We start from the raw sequence: 23,333 nt of genomic DNA, 5'->3' as shown, positions 1-23,333 counted from the left end.
TTTTGAGCCACGCATGCGAGCCTTTGAGAGCGATGAGATGTGTGCGTCGGTCCCTTTAAAGCGCATGCTGACTAGCGGGCTGGCGAACGGTCCAGGATATCGTAGAGGAAGAGATCGAAACACAAAGGGATTTTCAGAGCTGCGACTATGGGCGTCAAATTATACTACACCACCGTCACCGCTTCAAGGGAGGTGAGAGCATGTTTAAATCTGCACTGATCATCCGCAATACACGCGTTGCTTTGATACTATTTTCTGCTAACTGTAGGCCTATTTGAAAGAAATTGAGGGGGTTACATTCCGAATAAGACCCACCCAGCTCTGTCACAACAGAATTGCATCCTATCTAGCGTTCGCAGGCTCAGCAAATCGCCATCAAATCGTACATTTGAACTTGGTAACCAGCAGTGTTTGCGCTACGTGGCGTATCTGCAGAGTTTGATCCTTATGTTCGGGTTTGGGAACCCGAATTCCGGGCTGAGATGGGTAATGCTGATGACGGCTAATTACTCGCCTCCAGCAAGACGGCGGAACTAAGTCTATTTCTTTCTTCGGTCCGTCTGGAACGGTGGGTGTGTGTAAGACTTTTTTTTGTCCTTCACAACCATTTTACGAACAAGGACCTTCGGTGATTTGCTTTACGACGGGAGCATGCAGGATGCAGCGAACCGCTAAACTGTTGTGCTGTTCGTGGTTGAAGTGCAGGGAATCCGCCTCTTCAGTCTCTGGACCCAACACGTCGCCTAGTCCCGCTTCCCACGGGCAACAATGCTGTTCAACCATGCGCGTGCACCTGCGAGAGCAGCGTGAATCGCACCGCGCGGAAATGCTAATGGGTAGGCTACATTATCGGTTTACATGGTTTGAAAGCGCGTTTGAAATACCACTTTATTCAGTCGATTCAGTTCTGTGTGCGATTTCAATGACCGTGAAGTTCGCTTACCCGAAATGCCACGGCTTGACTTGATAATAAGAATAGTCTCTGCTTTATTACTGGAAACGGCGGTAAATGCAAGCTTCTTGAGCCCTACGTGTCCAATCTATAGCCACGCAATCATTGATTATGGGACATTGATGGGCCTGAGCCCCGTAATTCTTGGGTTTATGAATAAACTTCGGTCTGATTGTTTCAGGCAAGAATTAACAAAAAATATTTTTTAGTATTTTAAATAGCTTATACCATGGTTAAAGATGAGGAGCTCTAGAATGTGCAGTTGTAACATTAGACATAAACTGTAGGACAATTGGAGAGAGTGCAGATTTATTAATTATGAGTGGAATGCTAAATAAGGCATTAACTAACAAATGTGCAGGGTTAGCGGTTTCATTTTTTTTTTTGCGTGGGGTGTGTGAGGGTCTGATTCTGCTCATGACCAGCGATTGTCTGACTAATGAAAGGAAAAGCAGCTGTATAAATGTCCTCAGCACATGATGACCCAGGCAGGCCCTGCATCAGGCCAGAGATGTGTAACTAAGCGGATAATGGGGCGCTACAGGGCTAATGTTGGATGTTGGCGGTGTGGGCGTGGCTTGCAGACAGCGGACGGGGTGAATGCCTGGGCAGAGTCGCCCTGCAGAGGGCTGTGGTCCATGTTACCCGCATTCTGTCCTGTGTCTCTGTGAAACACACTCTTTTTATCAGCCAATGAGAATCCCTTCAGGACAGAGAATAAGGGTACATTTTTCAGCAAGCTGCACTGCTCCAGGGCTGATGTGAATATATTGGAATACACGCGCGCGCGCACGTGTGTGTGTGTGTGTGTGTGTGTGTGTATACAGTGCTCTCCAAAAGTATGGGAACTGTAGCATGAAATTTGTTGTTGTTACTGTACACATAAAGCATTTGGATTTCAGCTCAAAAGATGAATGAGACAATAATACATCAGCTTTTATTTCATGGTGTTTACGTGTGTATATTCTTTTACCATTTTACAGAAACAACACTTTTTGTGTTGAGTCCCCCCATTTTCAGCTGTGTAGAAGTAAGTTAAAGGTGAAAAACAATGGAACCACTGGTGGACTAAAAATAAACACCGTACAGGTCGGCCAAAGAGTTTATAATTCACCAAAAAATACAGACAGACGAGACCAAAATAAACCTTTACCAAAGCGGTAGAAAGACACGTGTGGAGAAAGGAACAGCCCATGATACAAAGCACCCCCACTCATACAGCCCATGATACAGAGCACCCCCACTCATACAGCCCATGATACAAAGCACCCCCACTCATACAGCCCATGATACAAAGCACCCCCACTCATACAGCCCATGATACAAAGCACCCCCACTCATACAGCCCATGATACAGAGCACCCCCACTCATACAGCCCATGATACAAAGCACCCCCACTCATACAGCCCATGATACAAAGCACCCCCACTCATACAGCCCATGATACAAAGCACCCCCACTCATACAGCCCATGATACAAAGCACCCCCACTCATACAGCCCATGATACAAAGCACCCCCACTCATACAGCCCATGATACAAAGACCCCCACTCATACAGCCCATGATACAAAGCACCCCCACTCATCTCTGAAGTATGGAGGGAGGAGTGTCATGGCTTGGGCATGTATGGGTGCTTCTGAAACTGGTCTCACTCATCTTTATTGATAATGTAACAGAGGATGGCATCAGTGGGATGAATTTGGAAGAGTACAGAGAGATTTTGTCTGGCTATGAACAAAGAAATTCCTCCGACCTCATTGGCTGGTGTTTCATCCTCCAGCAAGATAATGACCCCAAACACACTGCTTATGCAACAAAAGCATTCACCAATGGAAACACGTGGAACTGGCCATGTCAGCCACCTGATTTAAATCGTATCGGCCCGACATTTCACTTGCTGAAGAGGAGACTGATGACAAACCCCGAAAGAAAGATCAGCTGGAAGCAGCTGTAGTGAAGGCCTGGAAAGGCATTTCCAAAGAAGACACCAAAGGATTGATGATGTCACTGGGTCATAGACTTGATGCAGTTATTGCATTTAAGGGCTGTGCAACCAAATATTAGACTATTGCTTTGATTGACTTTCAAGTTAACTTATTTTTGTACAGCTGAAATGGAGGGCTCAACACAAAAACAACTGTTTCTGTCAAATGGTAAAACGTATACACATGTACATGCCATGAAATAAAAGCTTATTGTCTGTACTTTTGTCACATATTGATGTTTTTATCTCAAATTCAAGCGCTTCATGTATATAGCAAAAATAACTAATTTCACTCTACTGTTCCCATACCTTTTGAGGGCACTGTAAAGGCATATTTGTGTGTATATGTGTATTTATATATGAAGTAAGCTCACACAGTGTTCAGTCATGTGTGTGTGTGTGTGTTCAGAGAAGCTTTGTGTTGAGTCATGTGAACCTTGACCTCTGACCCCTGCGGCAGGTGAAGTCCCAGCAGGCTGAGGTCATGCGCATCCTGGACAGCAAAAGCATCCAGTATGAGCTGATTGACATTTCTGTGGGCGGGGCCGTGCGGGAGGAGATGAGGTCCAAGGCAGGGAAGCCCACCGCTGTGCCCCCTCAGCTTTTCAACGATGACCAATACTGTGGGGTAAGGGGCGGGGTTCTGAAGGGCGGGGTTTCTGAGGGGCGAGGTTCTGAGGGGTGGGGTTCTGAAGGGCGGGGTTTCTGAGGAATGGGGTTTCTGAAGGGCGGGGTTTCTGAGGGATGGGGTTCTGAAGGGCAGGGTTTCTGAGGGGCGGGGTTCTGAAGGGCGGGGTTTCTGAGGGATGGGGTTCTGAGGGGTGGGGGTTCTGAAGGGCGGGGTTTCTGAGGGATGGGGTTCTGAGGGGTGGGGGTTCTGAGGGATGGGGTTCTGAGGGGTGGGGGTTCTGAGGGGCAGGGTGTCAGCAGGCCATAGAGCGCTTGTGATGTGGGTTGGGGGGAGCGGGAGGAAGGGGGAGATGAAAAAGCACTCAATAGGAAATGACGCCCATTAGCGAGGCCTTAGCTGCGAGTCCCTGTGCAGGGCGGCTCGACACTCAGTTCGGCTGAAGAACCGCGTCTCTCTCTGTCCCTCAGGACTACCAGATGTTCTCTGAAGCTGTGGAGGAAGACACCGTGGAGCAGTTTCTGAAGCTGGCATGAGCACCCCAACCCCTGTCCCCCACCCCACACCCCCATACCGCACCTCTCTCTCTGCCCCAACCACAGGATAAATGCCAAAAACAAGACATCCCCCCAGCGCTGAACCCTATCACCCTAAACCCCAACCTTACTCTAACTCTGAAATCAAATCCCTGACCTGTAACCTGACCCCTGACCCCTGAACTGGACCCTGCTCATCAGTATTACTGTATTTTGGTTTAGTGTCACTGTGCCTGACTGTCTTGGCCCAATTCCCATTCAGGAACTGGAAAAGGATCCTGTTTGTGTGGGATGCAGGAGAGACAGAGCGAACCCCATTCTCTCTCTCTCTCTCCCTCCCTTCCCTCTGCTGCCCCCCCTTCTTCTCTCTGCTCCGAGCCTCTCTAATTCACCTGACTCTGGGCTGGCTCAGTACTGGGCGATGAGCATGGCCATTAGGAGAATCTCAGCAGGGTGTTTGTGTCTGACAGATTCCCACAGCACTCACAGGTCACAGGCATTCTGGGAAATGTTAGCATAAATCCAGGGTTTTACTGCAGAACAGAGACTCTAAGCCTGTAATGGAGGGGCAGCAGCTCGTCAGTGAGCTGCTGAGTGGTCTGTGCTGTCTGCAGTCATGTGATCTACAGTCTTACGGAGCTGGGAACTCTGGGAACTCTTCAGTTGAGAGGGAGGGGGGCGGATGGAGGGGTCAGATCGCTTAGCCACAGTTCTGCCCCGTATTCAGATAAGTGGGGCAGCCCCGTGTGTCCCTGCTGAATGTGGAGAGCACACGCTTAGCATTCCACCCCACTACCATGAATTTTCCTAAATAAAACATTTGAAAAGTAGCACTTATATGGGAATTACCTGAAGAGGTTTTTAGACCAGATGGAGTGGCCCAGCTCCCTGTCCTTAACCCTGTCCCCCTGTCTGTCTGTCTGTCTGTGAATCCCTCCTCATCTCTCCATACTAAGATGCAGTAAATCAGACTATGCACTAAAACCTGCCACATTCCCTGCTCTTTACTCCACATCCTCCTCTGGCAGTTTGGGGGAGAGATGAGCTTTTGAATCTCCTCATGCGATGAACATTTTTCTGCCTGCTTCCAAACCCCCCCCCCCCCCCCCCCCCCCCCCCCCCGCCCCCAGAGCTAAATTTGCATTCCATCGTCTTCTTGTGTGCTGGTTTATGTCCTGATGTGCAGTTCTCGGTCCAACATGCTAACCCTGCTCCATTTGTGTGTGGGACTTAGTTACCCCTGCCAAGATTTTTATGTCAAGGGCGTTACATTTTGGAAAAAACAGGTGTTAGCAGATATTTCTGTAGTAGTGTATCATGAAGACGAAAACTTTCCTGTGTGCCACAAAACACAGTACTGCATTTCCCCAGTACAGCAGGAACCAGGCCAGCAGGAAGTGGGATCAGGGCAGCAGAAAGTAGGACCAGACCTGCAGGAAGTGGGATCAGGCCAGCGCATCAACACAGCCCCTTTGGGCTCACACAGGCCTGCACATCAACAGAGATTACAGAGAAACTCCCTAGGACATGGACTAAAGAAAGGGCCATAATGAGCCAGCCTGGTTCAGCTCTACAGTGGGAAAGGGTTTTAAATGAAAGAGCCTATTCATCAAACCAGTTGATTTTTATTTCCCCCCCACATACAGTATTAGTGTCTATGTTGTGGTAGAATTGTGAATTCATCAGGCAGTAGCAGAGCATTCAGCGTCCAGCTCCTGACCAGGCAAATGACCAGCGAGTTTAGAACAGAAATATAAATGCACTGGGAGCATCCGTAACATTGAGAGAGCACTACTTTAACGTTACTGTAACATTGAGAGAGCGCTGCTTTAACGTTACTGTAACATTGAGAGAGCGCTATTTTAACATTACTGTAACATTGAGAGAGCGCTATTTTAACATTACTGTAACATTGAGAGAGCGCTGCTTTAACGTTACTGTAACATTGAGAGAGTGCTATTTTAACATTACTGTAACATTGAGAGAGCGCTGCTTTAACGTTACTGTAACATTGAGAGAGCGCTATTTTAACATTACTGTAACATTGAGAGAGCGCTATTTTAACATTACTGTAACATTGAGAGAGCGCTGCTTTAACGTTACTGTAACATTGAGAGAGTGCTATTTTAACATTACTGTAACATTGAGAGAGCGCTGCTGTAACGTTACTGTAACATTGAGAGAACGCTACTTTAACATTACTGTAACATTGAGAGAACGCTAATTTAACGTTACTGTAACATTGAGAGAACGCTACTTTAACGTTACTGTAACATTGAGAGAGCGCTATTTTAACATTACTGTAACATTGAGAGAGCGCTATTTTAACATTACTGTAACATTGAGAGAGCGCTGCTTTAACGTTACTGTAACATTGAGAGAACGCTACTTTAACGTTACTGTAACATTGAGAGAACGCTACTTTAACGTTACTGTAACATACTTGTGTACCTGTACCTCGCCCTAACACTCTGACCAAATGCGACATTCCATTTTTACTGCTTTGCCTTTGGACCACTGCCCTTTATGGCCAAAAAAAAATCTGTTGTCTTCCAAGAAGATAATAAATAGCTGGTGAAATTATGTCATTTGTGGTGGTTTCTGTGGTGTGGGCTTGTGCCTGGCAGAACACACTGGATCTGTTTCCATAGTAACGCTGGTTGTTGAATTCTTGTGTGAACCCAGGTTCCTCCCCTGCTGATCTCTGCCCCAAGGGAATGTTCCAGATCTCTGTCCCAAGGGAATGTTCCAGATCTCTGTCCCAAGGGAATGTTCCAGATCTCTGTCCCAAGGGAACGTTCCAGATCTCTGTCCCAGGGGAACGTTCCAGATCTCTGTCCCAGGGGAATGTTCCAGATCTCTGTCCCAAGGGAACGTTCCAGATCTCTGTCCCAAGGGAACGTTCCAGATCTCTGTCCCAGGGGAACGTTCCAGATCTCTGTCCCAGGGGAATGTTCCAGATCTCTGTCCCAAGGGAACGTTCCAGATCTCCGTCCCAGGGGAATGTTCCAGATCTCTGTGCCAGTGATCCCCTCATAAATCAAGAGGACTCAAACTCAAACAATCTATCATCATTTATGTCCTGGCATCATGAGAAACAGTCCTGGAGGGGGTGCAGGTTTAACTCCTGTCCAGGAGGGGTGCTGTGTCTGCAGGTTTAATTGCAGTCCAGGAGGGGGCGCTGTGTCTGCAGGTTTCACTCCAGTCCTGGAGGGCCGTAGTGTCTGCAGGTTTTAAGTGTGTTTCTACACTTCAGTACTTTAAGTCACTGATTGGCTAAGGAGTCAATGTACCTGGTCTTAAAGGTCTAAACTGGCTACTGATTGGTGGGTTTTGTGATTTACTTTCAGTTACTGCAGTTCTCCAGGACTGGAGATTAGGAGCGAAGGGTCTGGTGTCAGGGGTCCTTGTGGGGTTGCAGCAGCAGGCTGGCGTTGGACGTCAGGCCGCAAGCGCGGAGCGTCTGGGAGTTGTCGTCATAGCGACGCGTGGGGAAGGTGCTGGTGATGTGGTATGCTCTGGGCCCTCTGCTCAGACACAGGTGGACAGGTGAGGACAGGTGAGTGTAGGTTACAGGCTGACACTCAGTTCACAATCCAACAGGAGCTGACTTATCAGCAGCAATCAAACGGAGTCAGAATGTGTCTCAGGTACACACTCGGGTCTGTGTGGACTGCACAAACTTCTCTTAATGAAAAAAACAATAATGATGATAATAATAACACAATTTTTTCACTGAAAAGGGAACAGGATGGAAGTCGAGGGTGTTGTGTGCCCCCTGGTGGCCAGTATGTGTTGGACGGTACTCCAGCGTGTGGCAGCCTGTAACAGGATCGGTCCTGAAACAGGAGCTACGCTCTTTTAATAATGCAGCCCTGCTCCTGTGTGCCTACAAACCCCCCTCCGCTCTTTTAATAATGCAGCCCTGCTCCTGTGTGCCTACAAACCCCCCTCCGCTCTTTTAATAATGCAGCCCTGCTCCTGTGTGCCTACAAACCCCCCTCCGATCTGCAGAACCCAGCCGCACTACTCCTGCCCACTGTGAGAAGATGTACAGAAAGCAGGTTTCTGGTCATCAGTATCTACCCATGTATTTATATAGGGTATCTTAGGCAACAGTCTAAAAGCATTCATTTACACACAGGAGGAACAGGAGGAAGTAAACCAAATATCAAACCAAGTACAACCAATCATCTACACCACCAGGGCATGCTGCTCTACAGCCAATCAAATCATCTACATCACCGGGGCATGCTACTCTACAGCCAATCAAATCATCTACACCACCAGGGCATGCTGCTCTACAGCCAATCAAATCATCTACACCACCAGGGCATGCTGCTCTACAGCCAATCAAATCATCTACACCACCAGGGCATGCTGCTCTACAGCCAATCAAATCATCTACACCACCAGGGCATGCTGTTCCATGTCCAGTCCAGGTAAATCTCACCTGTGAGTGTCCAGGTAGTGGCGCAGCTGCCCGACTGTCTCAGAGAACAGCATCCTGAGGATGTAGCAGCTCCGCCCATCCTCCGCCCTCACCTTCAGCACTATGACATCATCAGCAGGGGACCTGCGGGTACCAGGCCTACACTGTAACAGCTCATTGTACATCTCACAGTAATACAGATGTGTTAGTGTCACCGTAATAGAGGTGTGTTACAGTATCACAGTAATGCAGGAGTGTTACAGTGTCACAGTAATGCAGGAGTGTTACAGTGTCACAGTAATGCAGGTGTGTTACAGTGTCACAGTAATGCAGGAGTGTTACAGTGTCACAGTAATGCAGGAGTGTTACAGTGTCACAGTAATGCAGGAGTGTTAGTGTCACAGTAATGCAGTGTCACAGTAATGCAGGTGTGTTAGTGTCACAGTAATGCAGGAGTGTTACAGTGTCACAGTAATGCAGTGTCACAGTAATGCAGGTGGGTTACAGTGTCACAGTAATGCAGTTGTGTTACAGTGTCACAGTAATGCAGATGTGTTACAGTGTCACATTAATGCAGGAGTGTTACAGTATCACAGTAATGCAGTGTCACAGTAATGCAAGTGTGTTATGGTATAGTATGCTAATGCATATTGTTATAGTATCAGTGGTAGCTGGTACCTCGGGTCCTGCAGGGCTGGTGTTTCTATGACAGTTGAGTTGCAGGAAGGGCTCTGTGTTTGGGGAGAGCAGGTAGAGATCATCTCACATGCTGTTTAAGATTACATCACTCTCAAAAGAACAGCCGATACACAAGCTCATAGATTACACATGCACAGTCTCTGGTTCTGGGTCCTTATGCTAATGAAGGGGGCGTGGCTCTAAGTGGGCAGGTTTACCTGCATGTCCGCCTTCAGAGAGCTGCGAATGTCAATCACTCTTCCCGCCCTAATCACCGTCTTCGGCAGCTTGTTCAGGAACTGCTCCACGGACAGCTTTCCACCTCAGAGAAAAAACAGATCATTCCACACCAACAGATCATTCACCACTGCATCTCTCTCTCCTTCTTTTTCTCTCTCTGTCTGGTTATCCTTCCATCTAATCTATGAATCTGTCTGTGTGTGAGTGATGTCACAATCACTTCACTGACCTGTTGCCTGATCATACACGGCTTGCTTGGGGGTGTGTCCATCGTACATGGCTTGCTTGGGGGTGTGTCCATCGTACACGGCTTGCTTGGGGGTGTGTCCATCGTGCACGGCTTGCTTGGGGGTGTGTCCATCGTGCACGGCTTGCTTGGGGGTGTGTCCATCGTGCACGGCTTGCTTGGGGGTGTGTCCATCGTGCACGGCTTGCTTGGGGGTGTGTCCATCGTGCACAGCTTGCCCGGGGGTGTGTCCATTGCTGTGAATGGTGAATTCTGTGGCCACACCCACAGACTTCCCCTCTCCTGGGAACTTCGCCCCCACATGTCTCTCCTTAAACTCCTCCTCCCTCCTGTCATTGACCTGAAATTACACAAAAATACACTGCTACACAACACAACACAACCTGCCACAGCTATACACAACAGAACCTACTACAGCTCTACAGAGCACAACACAGCCTGATACAGCTCTACACAACACAACACAACCTGCTACAGCTCTACACAGCACAACACAATCTGATACAGCTCTACACAACACAACACAACCTGCTACAGCTCTACACAGCACAACACAACCTGATACAGCTCTACACAACACAACACAACCTGATACAGCTCTACACAACACAACACAACCTGATACAGCTTTACACAACACAACCTGCTACAGCTTTACACAACACAACCTGCTACAGCTCTACACAACACAACACAACCTGCTACAGCTTTACACAACACAACACAACCTGCTACAGCTCTACACAACACAACACAACCTGCTACAGCTTTACACAACACAACACAACCTGATACAGCTCTACACAACACAACACAACCTGCTACAGCTCTACACAACACAACACAACCTGCTACAGATCTACAAAACACAACACAACCTGCTACAGCTTTACACAACACAACCTGCTACAGCTTTACACAACACAACACAACCTGCTACAGCTACATGAGCTCTTGCCTGGGAGAGCTAACCCTACACTGCTTTCTGGCCTGATGACACATTCTTGTTGAGTTTGTGTGCACTTGTGTGCACAGATCAGAGGTGCGTTCAAGTTCAGCAAACAGAGGCGAATGTTCGTGGCGAACATGTTTACTTTGAACTGTTCACAATTTGAACGGCTTTTTACGAACATTCCAAATTGTTTGCATTAAACATAAACAGACATGGCGACGAGAGTGTTTGTACTCACAGCCGCTTCTGTGATCATCGATGAAAAAAAAAAAGCAAGCTAGCGAACAATAATAACATTGGCTAGCGTTAGTGATAACATTATTGAAAAAACTGATCACACTGCGGCATCTTCAACTGAAATACCCAACTGGAAACATTTCCCTCAGTCCAGCGTCCATTTTTGTTCGCCGCAAAATACCTTTTCAGCTTATGTTTGCAAACGTTTGCGGCGAACACAAAGCTAACGGAAAAAAGTCTGAAATAGTTTGCAAACGTTCGCCTTGTTCGCTGAACTTGAACGCACCTCAGACAAGGCACCTCTAGTACTGAACACCAGACCTCCCAGCAGGACAGACAGAAGTACACACACACCTCAGACAAGGCACCTCTAGTACTGAACACCAGACCTCCCAGCAGGACAGACAGAAGTACACACACACCTCAGCTGCAGGTGTGTGTGTACCCCACCTCGTACTCATTCACAAGGTTAGGGGACTTCAAGCACACCTAGGCTATAGATCTGGTCAACAGAGAGACCTCACCACCACACTGTCTGGACTGGGCTGCTCTGACCACAGCCTGACCACACCTTCACCAAACACACTGAAAAAACCAGGACATTTCCATGGCAACAAACAAACATAATCTTGACCCAAATAAGTATGTGCGACAGTTTCCTGGAATTCTCTTTGAGGGACAAGGCCCGTCTGGACTGAGCCTCGCCACAGCTGCACACGTCTGTTTCTACAGAATTCAAGGAAAGGTTAATTTCAGTACAAAACGTCCATAGCCAAAAACACACCCACAGACTGAAAAGGCAAAACCCTCCTTCACCAGTTGGGGCGCTGTTGTATGAATAGAGTGAAGGGTGCTCTGACAGGGTGCTCCAGGTACTGAATGTTTATACTGTTTGGTTGTTTAATTCTGAATATGATTTCACAAATATAATAATCAGCACATTTCAACTGCTATAACAAGACACAGACATTCAACAGAAGCCACCTAAGACTAATGCACACACACACACGCACACACACGCATGTACACACACAAACACACACGCACACACACACACGCATGTACACACACAAACACATGCTTCTGCACACACACACGCACACACACACACCTGGAAGGGAACCCCATCTGGAAACCTCTCTTGCAGCTCAGAAGGGAAGTATCCATCCATCAGGTCCAGCATGCACTGCTGCAATCACATGACCAGCGGGTCAGCCGACAGGGCCGCTCACCTCAGTGCTGCCAGGCGGTTTTGCTGTTGCCGTGTGCAGAACAGCGCTGCAGCAGCAAAAACCCACTTCCTGCAGAGGCCCTCACTCACATCCTGTTTCATATTACAATCAAAACTGTTAAGGTGTTCTTCATTGTTCATCTGCATGTTCCAAACTGGGATTATTAGCGTTGTTAGCATCACTAGCATTATTAGTGTTATTAGCATCATTAGCATTATTAGTGTTTTTAATATGAAGACGGAGCAGTCCTCTGTGGATTTCTGTTCCCTTTTCATCACATACATGGTGAGACCAAAAAACCTGTTGCAGCTGTAGCCAGTCACAGTAGTGCAAAGCAGGCCGTCTAACCAATCACAGCAGCACAAAGAAATCTGTCAAACTGTCACGGCAACCTCGCAACAGTAAACTGTCTTTACCTGCAGCACACAAGTGTATTGCTTTGGAGTTTCCAGCATTATGAATTATTTCAATGTAAAACATAGTGCACCTGTGCACTGATACATGTCTGAGTCACCTGCATTGTACCTGTGCACTGACACACACCTGAGTCACCTGTGCCGTACCTGTGTACAGACACACACCTGAGTCACCTGTGCTGTATCTGTGCACTGACACACACCTGAATCACCTGTGCTGTACCTCTGCACTGACACACAGCTGTCTGAGTCATCTGTTCTGTATCTATGCGCTGTGCTGTGTGGTACCTGTGTGCTGGGATCGTGGTATGGGCGGAAGGGGCCATCAAACATGATGATGCCGTTTCTGAAGAGAGAGAGGGGGATGGGCGAGCGGCGGGCCAGGCGGGCCCCCCCAGGCGTGGCCTGCACATGGGACACATCCTCCCCCGCCAGGACATTCAGGTCCCGCACGCTCCGCAGGACCAGGTCAAAGTTCATGTGGAAGTCCCGGTCCACTGAGACATCTGCAAGAAGGAGAGCTAGAAACGTTCCCACAGCAGGACTCTTAACATTGCAGCGGTGCTGCTTCCCCATTCAGGCCAGAGGAGAACAATAGCTGAGGAACTCTTTCACTGGACATTCCTACAGGAGACACTGTCCAGAGCAGAGACTGTTAGCGTTAGCACGTCCAGTGCAGAGACTGTTAGCGTTAGCACGTCCAGTGCAGAGACTGTTTGCATTAGCATGTCCAGAGCAGAGAATGTTAGCGTTAGCACGTCCAGGGTAGAGACTGTTAGCGTTAGCATTTTCAGAGCAGAGACTGTTAGCATTAGCATGTCCAGGGCAGAGAATGCTAGCGTTAGCACGTCCAGTGCAGAGACTGTTAGCGTTAGCATGTCCAGAGCAGAGACTGTAAGTGTTAGCATGAGGTGCACAGGAAATAAGGGAGCAGGTTCCTGTACCTGGCTCAGGTAGGTGTGGCCTATGCAGTACTTCCTCTTTCGTCTCTGCCTCTTCCTGCGGACCGACACTGCTTCCCACCCACACCATGCCATAGTCATTCAGGAACCGCTGTGGACAAACACCCACACACACACACACATACAGACACACACCCACACACACACACATACAGACACACACACACACACACACACACATACAGACACACCCACACACACACACACATACAAACAGACACACACACTCAGACACACATACAGAAACACCCACACATACAGACACACACACACATACAGACACACCCACACACACACACACACATACAAACAGACACACACACTCACAGACACACACACACACACACCCACACACACACACACACACACACACACAGACACACCCACACATACAGACACACACACACACACACACACACACCATGCCAGTCATTCAGGAGCAGCTCTGGTTCTCTATTTGCTGTATGATGGATGGAACTTAATAGCCATGTGTTTTACAAAACACAGCAGTTAAAATGGAGGTGCGAAGCACAGAAAGCAAATAACTGATACGCAAGAAAATCAAAACAGAACAAGAATACGGGCGGGAAATGGAAACGGCGTTCTAGAGGGAAAATAAAAGGGGAAATGGTGGAAACGGCGTTCTAGAGGGAAAATAAAAGGGGAAATGGTGGAAACAGCGTTCTAGAGGGAAAATAAAAGGGGAAATGGTGCGTGAATGAAGAAAGGTAGATGAAGACAGATGGTGCTAGCATCAACACAGTGGTGAAAAGTCAGGTTTGAAAAGTGAAAGTTTTCTAGCCGACTAGGAATTTCCACCCCTCTAAATGTATAGATTCTGGCTTTTGTTCACTGGATGATGACAGACGAATCCTAAGAGCTGCGAAGAAAAACCCTAAAACAACAGTGACATCAGCAGTCTTCAGAGAGCGGGGGTGAAATATTACAAGCCACCATACGCAAAAGAGAGCAGAATTATAAAGGCTACACAGCATGATCTAAAGCCTAATATATTCTATATATATTCTATAATATATTCTATATGTAGGTTAAGTGAGGGGTTCTAGCATGCAGCATCGCTTGTATTCAGTACTCAAGAGTGCTGAACACTTTAACCAGGGCAATGTGTGTGTGTATGTGTGTGTTTTTGTGTGTGTGAGTGAGTGTTACGTCCCCTGCCTCTGCTTGCCTGGATAGTGCAGGTGGAGGTAGTTGCTTAATTACCTAATTGCCTGATTGCCTCCACCTGCCTGTGAGCCAACTTAAGCCCAGCAGTATGAGGCAAGGGGGGTCTTCTTTTGTGTGTGGTTTGATTTGTGGTTTGAGTTTGTAGTTTTTGTGAAGATTGTTTTGTTTGAACTTTGTGGGTTTTCATTTGTTTTAGTTTGTGATTAGTTTGTTATTTATTCTAATAAATGTCTGGGTTTGCGTTTTTAAATCAGTTTTTGGATTGTTGTTTTTGGGTACATTGGACTTGTTGTGGCTTTTCAAGCCGGGCCGTGGCAGTGAGTGAGTGTGTGTGTGTGTGTGTGTGCGTGTGCGCGTGCGCACAGGTCTCTGTGATCTCACCTCCATCTCCCACACCTGGTTCTGGAGCCTGTGGCAGGTCTGTTGCAGTTCCTCCACTCGACCAGAGCTTCCACCCTCCACTGCGTGTACAGGCACGCACACACACACACACACACAGGAAGTGGGCTGTTGTGCAGAAGCAGAACCATGAGGATACAAGAGAACTGAAACCATCGCTTGCTCTCACTGTAACCTCATTTTCCAGCTGACTGAGGCAGATATTTTACCAGATAAACTTGCACAAATGCGTATTTAAATGTGTTTCTTAGAGTGTACGACAAAGGAAGCTTAACATACACATGGTTTCTTTGCGTTTGATGGCTTCACAAAACCTAACAACTGCAATTGGGCTTAACCGGCATCACTAAGGGGTTAACAAAGTGAACACAAGCCTTGTTAATTCAGCTCTGTGCACATTCCCATAAAAGTGCCGTTGCCTGCGAAAATGACGCTATAGCAGCCCAGCACGGACTGCCTGCTCGAGCAGCAGGTTTTTCACCTGAGGAAAAAAAACTGATATGAACGAATATAATGGATGGATAGGAAGAACATAAAACACATATAATGTTGCTGCCAAAAACGCCAGGGACGAGGGTTGGCAATAAATTGCTAATAGTGTAAATTTGTTAATGAATACATTATTTACATGACCACGCCTAAGGAATAGCCTAAATAAGGCATACTATGCAGGATTTATAACTTCAGAATATTATATACCCATCCTATATCTATGCTGCACTGGCAATCTCTGTCTTTATGCACTTTTCGCCACTTTTTACACACTGCGCACCTTTACTTGTATTTGTTATTCTAAAATGTGTTCGGAACGTTTCTGGGCGTGGTGCACTTTTCTGTGTGGGGAAGGATGGAGTGTTTGTTGGTATAGCTGGCTAGTTGCTATGATGGCCCAAATATACCGAAGCAAAAAGACAAGCCGACAGGACTCGTTCAAGAACTACAGTTGACCTAACCTTAGGATTGCTTTTCCTCTGTGTCGTGAGCTGAAGCTCGTCAAGGGGACGGAAAGCGATGTGGAGATGGCTTGTTTTCTGTTGGACCTGTGTGTAACGTTACCTCTAGCTATGCAGCTAGGGTTTCCAGACGTCCAATTTTTAAATGATTTGTCTATGTCCGATTTGCGGTCCCAGTCACACAATGTACCCTAATGTCTGGTGCGAGTAATTGACAGGAGAAATTTACTCAGTGTCTAATGAACTTGCGTCAGTGACTCGGTTGCGTACTCGGAGTTGAGTGGGTAGGGTAGAAAATGGAGGAGACTAGTTTAATTGTAAACGCGGGCTGTCATGTTATCTTGCACGAAAGGCGCTATATAAATTAACTGGTAAATCAAGTGATTTGAATCTGCTGTTTTATTGGTAATGCAGAGGAGGCTGTGCATTTTTACCTTTTGATTTCTGGAGAATCCTCAGTTTCTCTTGCAGCACAGCAATCTTTTTCTCCTGCAGACAGCACACACATGCATGCTATGTTCCATATCTCATATCTTACATCTCATATCTAATTACCTCACATCTCATCACACATCTTATATCTCATATCTCATATCCCACATCTTATATCTCATATCTCATATCCCACATCTCATATCTCTTCAACATCATTCTTCTTGTCTGGATAAATCTAACTCGTAGGCAATGCACACACTACAATGTAGTCAGTCAGATCGCCTGGAAGACTTGGTCTAATCTGGACTCCCAGGTTTCTTTCTTCCAGAACCTTTTTACAGGTGAATGTTTCTCCAGTGTGTTTATAAATGTGAACAGTAAATCTAACTGTCTGTTTGCCGTTTCTCTGTAGTTGCTAAGGGTGAAATCATGCAGTCTGCTTTTGACCCAGATAAAAATACTCAAACTGTGCTCAAACCTGACATTAAACATCTACTGCAGCAATGCTGGTTTCCTGCCACAGCGAGCACCACGAACGGAGAAAACAAGTGCCATCGGATTTTACGCGTTCTGAAAGTTGAGTAGGCGGTGTGTATTTGGATGGCTTGTATGCCACCCGCCATGCTACGCCTTGGAGGGTCACACAGTAACTTCATTAACTTCTGTCCCTTCTGACCTCATGTAAACAGCTACAGCAAGGACCACAATGGAAATAAGTCTTGTGACTTTTTTGTGTTATCCTTGATGCTCTTTTAAATGTGCATGTACATTTGTGTTTGCAACCATGTAATTGTCCTTTTAAAGTGAATCGTCAAATAAATAAACTAAACTAAACACACAAAATTCTGTAACAACTTCACACGTCAACACAATAAAGCCCCAAACGTAGGTTATTCTGCGTTTTTCTCCTTATTTTTCCTGCTGATTTCATTATCATTAAATGCCCACAATCAATAATTCTCCCCATTGGACATTTAGCTACATCTGCCAATAACAACATCTGATCAAAGTCATCGGATGAATGACCAATTGACCATTACCAATTTATGATTGACACTGACACCTGTGGATGCAAGGTGTAAGATGAACATACCATAAAACAAACGTAACCCTGTTAAAAAGGTGAATGATCATTTCTCAATATTTACAGTTTGATGTTTTTCCTATTTACACATTGTTTACAATTGTGATGGCTGATTTATTGGTTTTCGTAAAGTGACAACATCCTGTAGCTTTTCTTGTGTTAACTACTTTAGTTAGGCTACTGTAGCTACCTTGCACATGCCACGTTTTTAAATTAATGTTCTTTTTTTTTTTAGCAAACTCTAACCTGGCCATGCTGTTATTGATGTTAAGCAATTGTTTGCTGCCCTTCATTTTAGTCTCTGATTCATTTATGACTAAGGACTGTGGTCTTGATCTGTTCCACAGATGAAAAGGGGGTTTTCTTTACAACTGAAAGTATTCTTCTATCACCCACTACTGTGGTCTACCAGCCTGTTTGCTATTGCTGAGCTCACCAGCGAGTCCTTCCTTCTCATCATGTGGCAGACAGTTGGTTTTGACACACCCAGAGTTTTATCTGCATCTCTGATCAATTTACTCTGATTTTTTCCACCCCATGATGGCCTGCTTTACTGACATTTACACTTTTTTGGTCCTCATGTTGAGAGACAACAGTAACTGACTCCAAATGCAAATTCCAGACCAAGAAACAACTCAAGACCTTTTGTTTGCTTTCTTGTGCATGAACTAATGATGCAACAGCACACAGCTGTTTTTTAAATTCTTTTTTATTCCATTTATTTTAGCATTTTTATCTTTAATTTTAGCTTAAATTTTGGTGTGCATCAGCCTCCCCTGTTTTATTGTTTTACTTCTTTATTCTTGTACATTGTTTCTTGTTACTCACAATTTGTATGGAAAGCGCTTTAAACTGCATTCACTTGTATTAAAGGTGCTGCGTAAATAAAATTTCATTGAGTTTGACGGAAGAAACAGCTTAGCAGCCAACTGTCCAACTACTTTTGGCCTCCCAAAATGGGGGGATTATATATAAAAACGGCTGCAATTCCTACATGGATCACCTCATACAGATGTAGATACCTTTAAATTGAAGCTGACAGTCTGAGCGTTACCCTTATATTCGTTTAATTTTAAATCCGATGTGCTGGAATAGGGGTAACAAACATGCTGCTATATGTAGGTACAGGTGTGAAAGGCGTGCTGTTATATATAGGTACAGGTGTGAAAGGCGTGCTGTTATATATAGGTACAGGTGTGACAGGTGTGCTGTTCACCTTGCTCTGGATCTCCATGCTTTGGCTGCACACCTTCTTCTCCAGCAGATGCAGTTTCTCCATCATTGTGGACATCAGCTCAAAGTCACTGAGGCCTGAGGCTGAGGCAGTCAGAGTGTCACTTCAGCTCAGGTAGCACTGCACTACAGCGCTAATCAATCAATCAATCAAACTTTATTTATATAGCACAAGTCATACGTCAAATGCGACTCCAAGTGCTGAACATAAAAAGTGGAAATAAGTAAGTTAAAAAGGACATGAGTTTAAATTAAAAAAAAACGAAAATGAATAAATAAAATATAGTATAACAAAACTAATAAAAAGATAAGCAATAACAGTAAAAGTGCAAGTCGAAATCAACACACACTAGATAAATGCTACGTTTACTGCACTACAGCTCTAATGCTATGTTTACTGCACTACAGCGCTAATGCTACGTTTACTGCACTACAGCACTAAGGCTACGTTTACACCACTGCACTACAGCACTAAGGCTACATTTACTGCACTACAGCGCTAAGGCTACATTTACTGCACTACAGCACTAAGGCTACGTTTACACCACTGCACTACAGCACTAAGGCTACGTTTACTGCACTACAGCACTAAGGCTACGTTTACTGCACTACAGCACTAAGGCTACGTTTACTGCACTACAGCACTAAGGCTACGTTTACTGCACTACAGCTCTAATGCTATGTTTACTGCACTACAGCGCTAATGCTACGTTTACTGCACTACAGCACTAAGGCTACGTTTACTGCACTACAGCACTAAGGCTACGTTTACTGCACTACAGCACTAAGGCTACGTTTACTGCACTACAGCACTAAGGATACGTTTACTGCACTACAGCGCTAAGGCTACGTTTACTGCACTACAGCACTAAGGCTACATTTACACCACTGCACTACAGCACTAAGGCTACGTTTACACCACTGCACTACAGCACTAAGGCTACGTTTGCTGAACTACAGCTCTAATGCTACGTTTACACCACTGCACTACAGCACTAAGGCTACGTTTACTGCACTACAGCACTAAGGCTACGTTTACTGCACTACAGCACTAAGGCTACATTTACTGCACTACAGAGCTAAGGCTACGTTTACACCACTGCACTACAGCACTAAGGCTACGTTTACTGCACTACAGCGCTAAGGCTACGTTTACTGCACTACAGCGCTAAGGCTATGTTTACTGCACTACAGCGCTAAGGCTACGTTTACTGCACTACAGCACTAAGGCTACGTTTACACCACTGCACTACAGCACTAAGGCTACGTTCACTGCACTACAGCACTAAGGCTACGTTTACACCACTGCACTACAGCACTAAGGCTACGTTTGCTGAACTACAGCGCCAAGGCTACGTTTACTGCACTACAGCGCTAATGCTATGTTTACTGCACTACAGCGCTAAGGCTACGTTTACACCACTGCACTACAGCACTAAGGCTACATTTACTGCACTACAGCACTAAGGCTACGTTTACTGCACTACAGCACTAAGGATACGTTTACTGCACTAAAGCTCTAATGCTACGTTTACACCACTGCACTACAACGCTAATGCAACTTTTACACCACTGCACTACAGCACTAATGCTATGTTTACACCACGGCACTACAGCACTAATGCTACATTTACACCATGGCACTACAGCGCTAAGGCTACGTTTACACCACTGCACTACAGCACTAAAGGCTACGTTTACACCACTGCACTACAGCACTAAGGCTACGTTTACTGCACTACAGTGCTAAGGCTACGTTTACACCACTGCACTACAGCGCTAAGGCTACGTTTACACTACAATGCTCATGCTACATTTACTGCACTACAGCTTTAAGGCTACATTTACACTACAGCACTAAGGCTATGTTTACACCGCTGCACTGCAGCACCAAGACTGCACTCGTGGTGAGAGTCTTTACTGACTGAGCCGTTCTATAGGGCCCAGCCTGCGCTCGTAGTGAGAGTCTTTACTGACTGAGCTGCTCTATAGGGCCCAGTCTGCGCTCGTAGTGAGAGTCTTTACCGACTGAGCCACCCTATAGGGCCCAGCCTGCGCTCGTAGTGAGAGTCTTTACTGACTGAGCCGCTCTATAGGGCCCAGTCTGCGCTCGTAGTGAGAGTCTTTACCGACTGAGCCACCCTATAGGGCCCAGCCTGCGCTCGTAGTGAGAGTCTTCACTGACTGAGCCGTTCTATAGGGCCCAGTCTGCACTCGTAGTGAGAGTCTTTTCTGACTGAGCCGCTCTATAGTGCCCAGCCTGCGCTCGTAGTGAGAGTCTTTTCTGACTGAGCCACCCTATCGAGCCCAGCCTGCGCTCGTGGTGAGTATTTACTGACTGAGCCACTCTGTAGGGCCCAGCCTGTGCTCGTGGTGAGTGTTTACTGACTGAGCCACTCTATGGAGCCCAGCCTGCGCTCGTGGTGAGTGTTTACTGACTGAGCCACTCTATAGGGCCCAGCCTGCGCTCGTGGTGAGTGTTTACTGACTGAGCCGCTCTATAGTGTTTACTGACTGAGCCGCTCTATAGGGCCCAGCCTGTCCAATGCCTGGACACCGTAAATATTATGAGATATGCGCCTTTAATTAACATCTTATCATGCATAACAAATCTTTGGTGTGGACAACTAAAAAAAAGCCTCATTAGGGAAGTGAAATCTTACTGCTTTCAGTAGGTCTGCTCTGGTGATAAGGTGGGTGGAGATTGACTCTTGAGATTGTGACGAGCACTCTTTTTATAAAGGGCAGTTTTGGGCTGCATGGCCTTTGTCCTGTAGCCTGGGGTCTGTGTAACACAGCTGCAGAGGGGAGGGAGCATGTAGCCTGGGGTCTGTGTAAAACAGTGCAGAGGGGCGGGGAGCATGTAGCCTGGGGTCTGTGTAACACAGTGCAGAGGGGGAGGGAGCATTTCAAAGAGGACCACAATCACACGGGACATTACCACTGATGCCACCTTTTCTCGGTGTGACCTTTGACCTGGAAGTAGAAGGAGCATCTGGGGCCAGGGCGACATGCTGCCTCGGTCCGGGCGAGATGATGTCACTCATCTGTGTCGCTTCATGCCCTGAGGATTGAAATAAGACTGCAGTCGCCGTGGTTTCCCATCGCCCTCGGGGAGCAGTGTCAGGTATTGATAGAGGACTGCTCCTGTACTGCAGGTTCGAATCCCTGGTGGGACACTGCTATGGCACTTCTGAGCTACTTAACCCGAGCTATTTCAGTAAATATCCAGCTGTTTAAATAGATATTTTAGTGTGTGAAACATAAGTTCTTTAAATCCTTCTGGATAAGGATGACTATTATTATTATTATTATTATTAGTATTATTTCCCACTTACAGTGTTACATTAGACAGATGGGGGAGATACAAAGGAGCTTACCTGCACATGTTTTCTCTTTGAAAGGTTTGCATCTCTGCCTATGAAGATAAAAGATGCACATTTCACCATGAGCCAGAGAAATACAAACAGCAGTAGCAACAGCAGCAGGGCGCCTGGGGAAGTCAGTCAGTGGTCATTGCGGGAGTGATCGCGGATTGATTTTAAAGGTGTGCCGAGGAGCCTGTGTGCTCTTCCTACCCCAGGTTCTGGCCAGCGGGGAGGGGAACTCTTTTGTTTTTCCCCAATATCGAAAGCGGTGAGCTCATGTTCCTGACGCACCCAGGGCTGTAACGGACAGAAAATATGCTATATTTGCGGTAACAGCGACATCTGATTATAATTCATTGCCATTTAGACATTCAATGGACACTCGTAACTAGAGCGAAGGAAAGCAAGTGCATCAAAAAGCATTTGTCTCCTGCGCGTGTGTAAGCACCAGCACCTCACTCTACAAATAATCTCTAGCTAGCCACATTTGTGGCATTACTTTTCACAGGATCAAAGCTTTTTTTTCCGTATTACATCGTATCATGAAGACTGTTTGAAAAGACGTTAATGCTATTTTATGTCGAGCTAATATCCCAGAATACATTAAGGTAGACTAGTCTACTAAGGTACATAGTTACACTAACTGCGCATTAAACAAATGTTTGTGAGCTAGCTAGCCACCTGGCTTTTGTTTTAAGCGCAAAGTAAATATATAATATATAATTATATATATATATAATTATATAATTAAATATATAATTTACCTAATCCACAGGTCCAAAACGTGTCCAGCACAGACACTCTCCAGTTCACTGGCAGGCACTGGCAAGCTTGTTTACAGTTCGTTTCCATTGGTTACCGGAGTCATTGTATGAAGCCACGTGCTTGTTTCATTGAAATCGTTTCGCAGCCCGCAGCTACGGGACAGGGCAACCTGAGCAGTGAGAACACGCAGTCCTTTCTTTCAGTATTATTTTATAATTTCGCATGGCATGAACAGAATAAATGGCCCCGCCCCAATCGTGATGTCAGAGTACCACTTTGGAGGTACCTATTTTTTACAGTCTCTGGGAGGTACTGCTACCTCGTGTAGATATAAATCAAGATATCCAGTCGGAAAATTGTTGGCGCTCACAATAACGTCCATTTACTTTTTAATACGATGAAACACAGC

At 46.2% G+C, this 23,333-nt stretch overlaps 2 protein-coding genes across 4 annotated transcripts; one reads left to right on the top strand and one right to left on the bottom strand.

Annotated features, from left to right (window-relative positions):
- Positions 1-6,686, top strand: LOC118221796 (SH3 domain-binding glutamic acid-rich-like protein 3). The gene is made up of 3 exons (XM_035407186.1): positions 1-192; positions 3,400-3,567; positions 4,038-6,686. Exons 1-3 carry the CDS (start codon positions 148-150, stop codon positions 4,101-4,103), a joined length of 279 nt encoding a protein of 92 aa, XP_035263077.1. The 5' UTR covers positions 1-147; the 3' UTR covers positions 4,104-6,686.
- ubxn11 (UBX domain protein 11) lies at positions 5,713-23,108 on the bottom strand. Of its 3 annotated transcripts, none has more exons than XM_035407155.1 (15): positions 22,924-23,108; positions 22,370-22,456; positions 22,172-22,209; positions 21,733-21,855; positions 18,775-18,875; positions 16,474-16,528; positions 15,069-15,148; positions 13,482-13,590; positions 12,826-13,043; positions 12,001-12,078; positions 9,683-10,040; positions 9,432-9,535; positions 9,214-9,266; positions 8,557-8,694; positions 5,713-7,630 (listed from the first exon to the last, which is right to left on the bottom strand). In XM_035407155.1, the coding sequence occupies exons 2-15, from the start codon at positions 22,435-22,437 to the stop codon at positions 7,501-7,503; spliced, it is 1,653 nt and encodes a 550-aa protein (XP_035263046.1). In that variant the 5' UTR covers positions 22,438-22,456; positions 22,924-23,108; the 3' UTR covers positions 5,713-7,500. The 3 variants fall into 3 exon arrangements, with proteins under 3 accessions (XP_035263046.1, XP_035263055.1, XP_035263064.1); XM_035407164.1 differs by having other exon boundaries at positions 21,745-21,855; XM_035407173.1 differs by having other exon boundaries at positions 8,557-8,679; positions 22,924-23,106.
- Between the last annotated feature and the right edge of the window lie 225 nt (positions 23,109-23,333).

This window comes from Anguilla anguilla, chromosome 1 (assembly GCF_013347855.1).
Source record: "Anguilla anguilla isolate fAngAng1 chromosome 1, fAngAng1.pri, whole genome shotgun sequence".
In the NCBI taxonomy this organism is placed as follows: Eukaryota; Metazoa; Chordata; class Actinopteri; order Anguilliformes; family Anguillidae; genus Anguilla; species Anguilla anguilla.
Note: the sequence above shows the minus strand (reverse complement) of the source record. Positions and strands in the feature narration are given on the sequence as shown.

Coding starts and splice junctions, on each gene's coding strand:
- LOC118221796 (XM_035407186.1), top strand. CDS start 148: ATGGGCGTCAAATTATACTACACCACCGTCACCGCTTCAAGGGAG. Junction 193..3,399: donor CCGTCACCGCTTCAAGGGAG/GTGAGAGCATGT, acceptor CCCCTGCGGCAG/GTGAAGTCCCAGCAGGCTGA. Junction 3,568..4,037: donor ACGATGACCAATACTGTGGG/GTAAGGGGCGGG, acceptor TCTGTCCCTCAG/GACTACCAGATGTTCTCTGA.
- ubxn11 (XM_035407155.1), bottom strand. CDS start 22,437: ATGAGCTCACCGCTTTCGATATTGGGGAAAAACAAAAGAGTTCCCCTC. Junction 15,149..16,473: donor GATTCTCCAGAAATCAAAAG/GTAAAAATGCAC, acceptor CTGTACACGCAG/TGGAGGGTGGAAGCTCTGGT. Junction 13,591..15,068: donor ACCAGGTGTGGGAGATGGAG/GTGAGATCACAG, acceptor GTTTGTCCACAG/CGGTTCCTGAATGACTATGG.